Raw genomic sequence first — 12,077 nt, forward strand, 5'->3', positions numbered from 1 at the left:
AGTATATGTGAGCCAAGTATATGCCTAGGCACCTAATTTTACCACAAAAAACTGGGAAAAATTATTGACTTGAGTAAAAGCCTAGGGTGAGAAATGCATTGGTTACAGCCTTCCCTCACTAATGGATTATCCAGCAGACTCTCCGCACTTATTCAATGCCCAGCAGCCTCCTCTCACTAAATGAAATGCCCAGCAGCCTCCCCTCACTAATGAAATGCCCAGCAGCATCCCCCACTGAAGAATTGCCTAGCAGCAGCAGCCCTTCACTATATAAAAATAATCTCATTAGTTATCTCTGGCACTCCCCGCAGCTCCTCTTCTCTCTCAGGGTTCCAGTGTAGCAGCACAGGTAGAGACTAAGCCATGCAGGCAGTGTACACGGACCCGTCCCTACCTGTTCAGCCAAGGTGGAAGATGAGATGTGGGGATTGCTGGAGGTAAGTACTATGTTTATTTTTTTATATACTTGAGTATAAAATAAATTGGGCTGAAAAACTAGGCTTATACACAAGTATATACGATAATTCATATTTTTAAATACTCATCTTTCTAGGGATACTTGGTAGCAGTGGTACTGTTACTTCACTATTCATAGTTTTGTCCACCAAGTGGAAGCATATCCCCACTAGCCTTTCACTAGCTCTACGTTGAACTAGTCTGGTGATGTTTTATCTCCACTTGTCAAAGAAATCAAGTGTAACTTCAAATGCTCGGCATCCCTCTGAGTAGTATTGTCCATATTAGCAGCAGTAGCACACGAGTCAATAACTAAAAGTTTTGATCACTTTTTGTACATCATCTTTCACATCATATGAGCAAAAATAAAGTCCTCTTACTTGGGCATCCCGCCAGACCAACTCCAAGGGCAGCAGTGACATTGTCGGGACAGCAGCCATAGACTGTGTGACTGCAATGTGGGACCACAGGAGGAGAGCTTGTGGAGGCAGCTGTCAACAACAAAAAAAGCAATGGTATAAGGGCAGTGAGGTTGAAAGAACCACAGGAGTTACATTTCCCTGCGATAATCTGCTCTCAAGGCTCATTTCACTCTCGGTGGCAGATCTATGTGACAGAACTCAGAATGCTTGGCATAACACATGGCGATGTGGAAGCAAAACACACAAAGCACATTTTCACATTAAAATGATGAAGCTGCTGCAATTTCACTAAATCAAAATGCCCTGCAAGAGATTGAGGTGATTGTGTGTTACAGGGAGAGAAGAAAATATAGTTGATTATAGAAGGAGACATTCAAATCAAATGTACAATGTAAGTGGAGAATTATAGATCAGTCCTTCAGTAAATATAGATCTGTTTAGGATTCATTATAACGTAGGCTTTGATTCCTGTCAAATAGGGGTGGGCGTAATTATATTAAAGTACTCCTGTCACATATGAATCGCAAAAGCAGCCATTTGGCGGACGGAAACTAGTATATATTAGGATAAAAAGTTTATCAGTTTTTCTAAAGCTCTGTCAATAATCATGAGCTCATCAATAATCATGGCTACATGGAAAGTGTATTGACACAAAATGGCAGCTTCCACTCAATCTGTCCTACAGGGTATATCCTGAAATGTATGGTGTAATAAAAGATGAGCCATGATCATTAAGGTATAAATTATGAATTCATGGGAATTTTTATGCATTGCGAGAGGAGCGTAACCAGAAGGATGTAACAATAATGAGGCATATCATTGTCTTTAATCATCTCAATTGTCGTTACATATTCAGGATAGGGTGATGCTGGGTTTTAGATTTGCATAACAGGAAAAAGCTTCGTGGAGGCGTTAAGCTGTGATAAAAGTATTAAAGAATTAAAAATGTTTAAAAAATGTTAGTAATAGCTGTATAAAGTGGACAGTAGAAATATCCTATTAAAGAGGATAAATGTATTCTCCTTACATGTTAGTTTTAGTAGATACTTTGATGTTCCTTTATAGATCTCATAACATCTTATAATTTTGTATTGCGTAATTCCATCGTGGAAATGTATTAATAATTGACAACAGAGTGTTACCATTTACTCTGATAATGGGGGGTGAAGATACCCTAAATCAGTGATGGCGAACCTTTTAGCAGCCGAGTGCCCAAACTGCAACCCAAAACCCTGCTTATTTATCGCGAGGTGCCAACCAAAAATTAATGCAGTAACTTATTGCTCCCTGTTCCACAACTTTCAATCATATTGGCCTCCTGAGGACAGCAACACAGTAGATAGATGGAAAAGTTTCATAATTTTAGCTTCTTTCCAGTTCCCCTCTGTACATAGAGAATCATGGGGCCAGAAGGAGGTCCTCCAAAAATAATTCGACCCTGTCTAATTCTCCCTCTTCCTACAGTCCCAAATAGCAAAGTAAGTATCAAGATATGACTGAAAGCAGCATCTTTTAAGTTGCTTGGAACTGCAGGAAGATTTTTTGAGTCCTTTCTGGTGCGCTGGGGCGATGGTCCGGGTGCCCACAAAAAGGGCTCCGAGTGCCGCCTCTGGCACCCGTGCCATAGGTTCACCACCACTGCCCTAAATGATCACTTTATGGGTTTTAACGGCATAGGTTATCCATATTAGATTGGTGGCAGTCAGACATGGGGACGCCCCACCAATTAGCTAATCCCAGCACATAGAAAATGGAGCTGGAAGTACAACTATGTTTTTTGAGGTTAAGGGGCGGCTCAGGTGTCTGTGTGCTGAAATCTGATGACCAATGGAGGTCCAGCGGATCCCCACTAATCTGATATTGATAACCTATCCTAAGGATAGTTCTCCAATATCAAAAACATGGATAACCCCTTTCATCTCTGTATTATTAAAGGTTATGTAATGTGTATAACTTTCTCACCATTTTTAAAAAGTCTGCTTAATGTCTACATAAATATGAAGCTGAAAACCTATACAGGTGTTATGCTTTTCATAGCGTAGGGCAAGAAACAATGTAGACAGTCTAGGTTATTTTCATCTGGAGAGGATTTTCTATCTTGATTTTGTTTATTTTATTACAAATATATTGCTATTATATTTTATTATATTTCTAGCATTTTAGAACTGTAACATCCTAGCCCTCATGAGCCATGATAAACCCAAAGAAATACACTTAAAATGAACCATAAGGACTTGCTGGACTGAAGGTTTTATTTTTTAAGGATCTTTTTTACAGCTATTGGCAGGTTGTCACTTTGGGAATTTACATTCAAGTGCGCGGATATTTATTACAGCACGGTACCTGGGAAGATTGATGCCGCCTTTATGATATATCCCCTAGCCTGCTTGTTGGAGGGAGATTAGTGTGACTGAATATACTCAGCTGCGTTATAGAGCTAAACAATTGCACAAATATATGTACAGTAACATTTCTATAATCCAGTTTTACAGGGACACGACAGGTATGAAATGTTTTTGATCACTGAGCAACAACGAAATGTATATGAGGTTTATCTATGCTTAGTCAATCTACAAGAAGACGTCACAAAGTCAAATAGGAAAAAAACTATGTTACTTCATCTGCTCTCAAAAAGGAATCTAAAGGAATAACAACTTTCTCATTTGGTTCCACATTAATGTGTAGTATAACAGACCATGAACAAGTATGGAACTATCAAGACTTTATCAGACACTTAGTTAAAGGAATTTATCATATATATATATATATATATATATATATATATATATATATATATATATATATATATCAGAGCATAGTTTTTCATTTAGAATTCTGGTGGCTCATTTGTACAACTAGTTTTGTTGCACTGCTTATAAAATGAGATATATGGAGGATATAGGGCCAGTGATATCACTTAAATTTGGTGAGATAATGGGATCACTAGTGGTAGTTGGCAAAAATATTTCACACAGTTAGGCCTCTTGCACACCTGATGTCAACAGAAGCAAACAAGTGACCCCTTTGTCATAATAGTCATCACATGCCAATGATAGGAATAGAAACTTGAAAGCTACTAACTCGAGCAGGAATAGGACCGTGTGCATGAGCGTATGTGTAAAAACAGAGGCTAGCATACGTCCAGCAAAAAACATTAGGGTACAAAAGCACTGAGAATGATCAATAAATACTTAATTATAATATTATATAGAGTTGGTGAAATTATAGACAGACGTGATGCGGTCTTTAAAAGAAAGCATTCATGGTTTTCTAATCCTGGACAACCGATTAAAATGGTCTCCCATCTATCAGAAGTTATTATTTATTGATTTTACTCATTTATATCATACTTATATATTCTACAGTACAATATAGATTTATTACTTGAATTGGTTTTAATAATATATTTAAGCCCTCCATTATACCATATATACTCGAGTATAAGCCGACCCGAGTATAAGCCGAGACCCCTAATTTCAACACAAAAAACTGGGAAAACCTATTGACTCGAGTATAAGCCGAGGGTGGGAAATGCATTGGTTACAGCCTCCCAGTATATAGTCTGCCAGCCCCTGTAGCATACAGCCTGCCCAACCCCTGTAGCATACAGCCTGCCCAGCCCCTGTAGTAGGAAAAAAAATAACATCTTTCCGACGTCCCCCATAGGTCCTCTTCTGTCTCAGACTGTCTCAGACAGAAGAGGACCTATGGGTGACGTCAGAAAGGTGAGTTTTGTCTTTATGTTTTTAGTTGACTCGAGTATAAGCAGAGTTAGGGTTTTTGAGCACAAATTTTGTGCTGAAAAACTAGGCTTATACTCGAGTATATAAGGTATTTTTGCTGTACCCAGAAGAAACCCCTGCAAATATGAGTAGAACATACACTCTCCATGTCAGAGATATCGATGATCTAATTCAAACCCAGGGCCCCTGTTTTGCATGACAACTGTGCTATCTACGAATCTGCCCTGTCCATAGGCTCAGCTATGTAGATCAGACCCCTCCAATAAATCAGTATGGGACAGACTGAAACTTTTTTCAGTGTCACTGACCTGAAATATACCTATAACATAAATGTGGGACCATTGTGTGACCCCATCATGGGGACCCCCTGCAACCACTAAACAATAGGAAATTACTGATTGTGGGGAAACACATTTTATCGGTATACCGTGTGCAGTTGAGTTCCCTTGTCACATGCTTTGTCAAGCAATACATATTATACATTTATCTGCAATATGGCTCCTAGAGATGGACTATTTGTTCTAGTCCTTCACCGAAGCATTCAATAATTTACAACCAGGAAGAAGCCCCTCATTATATGTAAAATATGGCACTGGAGTCTACGACTTTTTCGCTCAACTCTTTTAACCTTCTCTGGATGGAGCCAGGCAATTGTAACATCCGGCTGCTCTCAGAATTTGCTGCTGTCTGAGAATAGATAAAGACTTCTCATTTGCACAATGTAAAAAAAAGGAGAGAAATTCTGATTTCACTTTTATGAAATCAGTTCCCAGTGTTGTAGTAAAATGCAGCTATTAACACAAGTTTTTTCAGTAGACGCCAGAGGTTACAGCTGACTGATGATTTTGACCCAGCAAATTATTGGCACACACTTGCCAATTGACTGAATACACATCATAAATTTTAATGAATAAATCTCACCAAAACTAGATGCATCAAGGGTCTATAAAAAAGACATTTTATAGTGCAAACTATGTTTAATCTAAAATACAATGCATGTACTTAATACAGAGGAATGTGTGTATGGTTCTGTTTTCTAGTCTGATGGAGCATATGACTGTATCACAATGAAGCAATTATGGTCCAAAGACCCGGCACAGTCGTGTGCATTGAAGAGAAAGGGTTATGTAATCATACTGCAATTTTCTTGACGATGGGGCCAATTTCCTATGCCATGCTTGCTAACAATGCAAATCCTCCATAGAACAGAGTCCTGCATTAAGGAATGGGACCAACCAGAGGTGATGCCTCTCGTTAATATTAAAGGGGTTAATATTAGTAACATAGTGACCGACCTTGAATAGCAGTGTGGTTGAGATGGATCAAGCCCATGGATCGAGGTGATACACTTAATTAGAATACTCATTAGGTTGCTGATCAAGATTTTAATTGGAAACATATTGGGGGAGATTTAGTAATCTGTGAATTCTGTCGTAGTTTGCACTACAAAACTGTCTGCACCACATATATCAAGGGTTTTAGACAGCTTTCTGGCTCCCCCATGACTAACTCAACATAAGGTGCGTGGCCTAAAAAAGGGGGCGTGGGCTTGTGCCAAAAAGGTCCATGTGCCAGATACTGCTGACCCGACAGAATTTTTACCTCGTTTTCTGCCGTAAAGTAAGCCAACTATTAGGAGGTGCAGAGTATAACTTGCCGGTCTTATACTAGTACAGAATTATCATCCAGCACCAGACCCTTCTATGAATCTGGTGCAGAATAAGACTGTCTAGGCCTCATTGACCATTAAGTTTTGTCACTGGGAGTACCCAAGAACTACACTGAAATAACTCCATTATGTAAACCACACCCCATTTAAGGCTCAGTTTCCCCAATTTGGTGGGAGGGCTTCCTAAAATTTAGTATAGATGATAATATACTAGTCACATATTATACCTTTATCATAAATAAGCTTTTTCATTCATGCTCTACGATGACTCCCACTTTTGTTTATCACTAAATTAACAAATAATAGTACTGGGCTATGCTATGAAAAATCTGTCCACATACAAAAGTTCCAGCAAACAAAACAAAGAGAAAATCAATGGAAATGAGTAATCAAACATACTAGGGAAGATGCATCAATATTGGTTCGAAGAAAAAGTGGGGGAGTTGCCTGTAGCAACTTATTGGATTTTTTTTTTCAGAGACTGAATGGGAATTGAATGAGCTAAAATAGACTGAATGAGATTATACATAGAGGCTTCTACTGAGTACCAATATATCTTTATAAAGCGCTTGGAACAAAAAAAACAATAGAGAATGTAAAAATAGAAAAATTGACGCACGGTCTACATCACAGTGATAGAAGGATTAAAGGAAATCTACCATCAAAACCAAGCATGATAGACCAGGGACACTTACTCATAGATCCAGGCACCATGACTGTGGTAATCTTCTTATATTTGTTATCCATGGCCTCCTTCCTTCTTAGGATGCAGCCATATGTGGTGTTTGTATTGCATTTACAAACACAATGCAAACCCCCATGGGCGGGGTTCCATTGAAGCGCATGTAATCGGTAACCAACACCATTTATACAATGCAAAACACTGGGTGCTGGTTACTTTATTGCATGTGTTAAATGGATACATAGATGCTATTTTAAATGCAATACAAACATCACATGTTACCGCGACTTAAATCTTTAAAATATATGGTAATGGAATCAAAGAGCTACTTGGGTGGGTTGCCAGTGCCCCTCTGCGCTGCAGATTTACAAGCTGTTACAGTGTGCATGAGCTCTTTCCCCTCCTACTGTGTGCTGAAACTTCCTCTGTAGCTGTGAGATTACATTGGCGGAGGGAGAGGGAAGTGCCAAGCAGGTGCAGAGGTGGAGGGACATACAGTCTAACTAGAGCAGACTATTAACATTTACCTATATGAACTGCGCCCTCCTGATATACAGCTGGAAGGATAATTATGGCAATCTGGAATATGCTCAAACTACTCTGAGGTCCCACAAGATATTACTATATTGATTTTCATTTCCAAAACAGGTTTTTGTCAAAGTTAAACGATGCAAGGAAAGGTCTGCTCTAGGACTCTCTGCTGCTGTAGAGTTAAATACTGTATTTCATATTTAAAGTCTTCTCGCACAAATAAGCCTCTCATCTGCTTACTATCATTTGTCAGCTGTATGACAATAATCCAAATCCTGTAGTGAATTCTGTGCCAAGAGATTTCGCTCAGGAATCTGCAAGGCTTGTAAATGGTCAGAGATCTTATCATAGATCAGAGGAATTCATGAGGGAAAAAAACAACCCCAGTAGGGAAGGGATTAGTGAAAACTGCAAAATTATAATAATCCTTTTTCTCACCTCGACAGGGACCTTGTCCAGCCACATATAGGTCTTGCCGTCTTTCACAGCGAGTTTTCTTTAATTCACAATCATTAGAATAAGTTATACCATCCGAACCACAAACCTGTGAAAGATAAGAGCGGCGGAGGGAGGCATGTCAGGCAGTCATTTTGATTGGCCCGTACTAATTTTAGATATTCATCATTAAACTACAAGATATATATGGAGCTAATAATAGAAGTACCTTCCAATGGGCCGTTTGGGCTTCAATGCCATCCTCTGCTCTTAATCTAAATAAGAAGATGCACTACTGACTGTGATTTTGCACTTAGTTTTCTGTCCTGCACTAGTCTAAACCCTGCCTTACTTCAGTCCTGGCAGTTTGAATTGATTTCCTCCATACCCGTCTGTCTCCTGTTGACTTTGTTCTGGGATACAGACGGTTTAGCTAGTTGTGATGGACAGATAGCTCCTCCACTCATAATCCTCCCCTGCTAGTCTGGTTTGTATATCAAGTGTCCAGTCCACTCCAGTCCAGTCCAAGTGTCCAGTCCACTCTTCTGTAGAGCTTTTCTGGACTTCTGTCTTTTTTAATCTTCTGACTCTGTCTTGTCTTCAGACCATCCATCTGTCTCCTGATTCTGTACTGCATTGTCTGTTGGTTGACCTGGATTTATATGACAATTCTTTTGTTTTGTCCTGCTTTTTGTCTCTGTGTTTTCATGTTGGCTTAGGAAGGGAATGTCGACCAGTTGTCATATACTGTCATGGGTAGGATGGGCAAGTAAGTCGGCTTAGCATTAGGACTTACTGTCCGTGTCTGTCCTTTCCCTTTTCATCTTATTGTCTGTTCCCAAACAACAACATTACAAGATCATTCAGATTTCCCATTTGTGTAATAGTATATTCTTGTGTATGTGTTCCAAAAGTGCATCCTTTTTCTTAGTAGTAGTGGTAAGGGGATGAGAAATGCCAGCAGACAGATCCCTGCCAATTCAGTCATTATACACCAAAGTAATCTTGCTCTATAAACTATGGTCGGTCTATTTATTATTCAACTTATCAAAACCTTACTAATGTATTGAATTGTAGTACATTCAGCTACATTTCCATTGTTTACTTACCTGGTTTCTCAGAACAGCATGGCAGGTAAAATCACAGATACATCGATCATCCTCAGCATCTTCATCCCATGAGCCACCATATCTCCTACACCTATCTTGTTCACATTCACTGTCCTCACCAGATCCTGAACCAGCAGTTCCAGATCCGCATTCTACGACAAAGAATTAATTAAAATGGCAGATTAATGTATGTAAAGTGCAAGTTTAAACAGCACATAGATTTTGATTATCCCAAAATTCACCCATTTAGGCAACCAACATACTGTTATTTATATTTTATTGTATTTAGCTATAAAAAGCTATTGTAACTTCTCAAGTAGGAGTGTCCATACAAATTAGATAGCTGTAAAACAAATGCTCGTCCTGATGACAGCTTTTCCTTCTGACCAACATTTTGAACACCACTGTTAGCAGACCATCTTTACTGTGTAAGTTAAAATTGGGCATTCTGGACATCTGCTCTCAGGAGAAAGTCAATATTCCCACATTCATGTGAATGGTCGACTCGTCCCATTGAAATCATCAGCTCCCATTAATGTTTATGACCACCCTTCTACTTTTAAATCATTTGTGTATTTAGATGAGTTCATGATGTGAAGACATTCCTACACCGAAATGCATAATCTTTCTCTTAGAGTTTCCATTCAATTTAATGGAAGTCACAAAAGCTCTAAATTATGGCATAACATACACATTTACTAAAATTATAGAAATTTAATTGTAGACCCTGAACAAAGAAATGGAAAATTGTATTAACAGGAGCTTAAAATTGAGTTGGTGCAGTGACCCATTGTCTCCATAAGAGTCATACACATAGTACAACCTTTAATTATAAATAAATAGATGCAATCATATACTCAGCCATCACTAAAAAGAGCTCAGAACCATCTCTACACTCTATCAATAATATAACACTGTTATTGTTGGTCTCCATTCAAACCCTTCTTTAATTGCTGTTGCAAGAAGGAACTTTTATTGAAAGTGGAACATGCAGACAACAGAATAAAATGTCATACCAAGTCGCTGTAAAGTGAATTCCTACCATGCAAAACATTTTATTATAAGGATGTCATATCTGCTGACATCTTCACATGAAAATAACTTGTAAAAAAATTCCAATAGAACAGAATAAAACAGAATATTTTTTTTTCATAAACAGAAAATTAACATTCAATGTGTACGATGGAGAGTCTTAACCCTGACCAACTCGTTGACCTATATCATTTATTACCCAGGCAACAGACCTGTGATTCATAAAGCTTAAGGTGACTGCTTGCATCAAAGAATTACTATAGTCTTTCGCAATATGCTATATTCATTTGCAATATGCTTACTTAAGTCTGTAAGCAATGGAATCCAATGCAATTACAACAGAAGAGAAAATGAAAACTAAAATACTGACCAAAATAAAAAGGAATAAACAATTAACTATACCTGTTAACAACTATAACTATAAGACAACTATAAGACTGAAATACAAAGCCAAGCATTGTACTTCGCTATCTCTGTCAATCCAAGGGAGACTGAATAAAGTAGTAGTGAACATGTGTGACCACTTCTTCATCAAAATGTTGGAAAAAGTTTAAGTGGTCAGTACCAACCTCTTTTATTGGGAAGACTCATGACAACATCCCTTAAACTGGAGGAACCAATATTGGATGAAACCCGTCTGGTTGGCAATCCAACTTTTGCATAAATTCACTTTGGTGAAGTAGGACTTCATTGTCTTACAATGTATGGTTAAAGAGGACCTGTCACCCGGGGAAAACACCCCCAACAAATGAGTTCCCCCTGATCCTATCCCCAGCCCCTTTATATTTATTGAATTTTTATTTAGATTTGTGTTTTTATACTTAGTTTAAAACGATCCGAACCTCTTATCAAATAAGAGGTCGGATCGTTGTACAAGTTCCCTAACAGTCGGCCGTATTCATGAGGGGGCCGGCCGACACCCCCCCCCCCACGCCCCTGTCACTGGTTGAATGTTCGGCCAGCGCTGTGAATAAGCCCCTCTGCAGCCGCTGTCAGTACAGCGCTGCATCGCATAGAGCCGGCAGCCATTGCGCAATACATGCGCTGCTGCTGACGAGTCTTACAGGTCCCTGAGTGTGTTGGCCGGCCCACTCATGAATACGGCCGACTGTTAGGGAACTTGTACAACGATCCGACCTCTTATCAAAAACACAAATCTAAATAAAAATTCAATATATATAATGGGGCTGGGGAAAGGATGAGGGGGAACTCATTTGTTGGGGGTGTTTTCCCCGGGTGACAGGTCCTCTTTAAATTTAACTTGAATATGGTAAGATGTTTTCCACACTTCTTCCTTTGTTTCCTACCAGTGAATCCTGTGCAACTATTTTCCGAGCTGTAAAATAATTTTTCGTGGTCTCTAAATTTTACTCATGAGTGGTACCCAGGACATAAATAAGGTAAGTTGAGACGTTGCACCTGGATTTTTGTGCCTCAAGGAGCCAAAGTCTCATTATTCCGATAAAGTTTCAATGGTAGGTTGTAACCTCATTACAAATTTGCATTCAGGTCTAGGATCTACACATTAAAGCCCCTAGACGTAAGACTTAACATCTGATCTACATTCCCTTGAACTATGCATTGTAAGTTTTGTCTTTGGAGGAAGACTACTACTTTTTAAAATATTACAGCATTTAATGAACTTGGTAAAATAAACACATCAGCAAAGAATAAACTGAGAAAGAAAAGAATCATAGACAAAATGAGCGAACTACAAGGGCCAATTGGATGTAATCAGTCATCAGCGTCCACAGTGGCACCAGGGGTTTTTGCCACCAGCAGAAGTGCTCAGAACTTCTAATTAACAAAGCTAGAAGAACGGATGTGCTGAATATGTAGAAATATATCTACAACGCCATGGGTATTTTCAAAGAGTACTTTTACCTTTAATAATAATTACAGAAGTAGCGATTGTGAGATACTAAAGAAGGAAATATTGTGGGACATGAGAATCAGATACTGCGAGGATCTGAAGTGTGAAATGAAAGCGTCCCTGTA

At 38.8% G+C, this 12,077-nt stretch overlaps 1 protein-coding gene across 17 annotated transcripts in view; it reads right to left on the minus strand.

Annotated features, from left to right (window-relative positions):
- Positions 1-12,077, minus strand: part of AGRN (agrin) — a 334,557-nt gene that overhangs the window by 62,063 nt on the left and 260,417 nt on the right. For all 17 annotated transcript variants that reach the window (XM_072155891.1, XM_072155888.1, XM_072155904.1 and 14 more), the window contains 3 exons: positions 9,048-9,199; positions 7,942-8,047; positions 837-947 (listed from right to left, as the gene is read on the minus strand). In XM_072155891.1, the coding sequence (XP_072011992.1) occupies positions 837-947; positions 7,942-8,047; positions 9,048-9,199 (369 nt within the window). The remainder of the gene's footprint in view (positions 1-836; positions 948-7,941; positions 8,048-9,047; positions 9,200-12,077) is intronic.

This window comes from Engystomops pustulosus, chromosome 6 (assembly GCF_040894005.1).
Source record: "Engystomops pustulosus chromosome 6, aEngPut4.maternal, whole genome shotgun sequence".
Classification (NCBI taxonomy): Eukaryota; Metazoa; Chordata; class Amphibia; order Anura; family Leptodactylidae; genus Engystomops; species Engystomops pustulosus.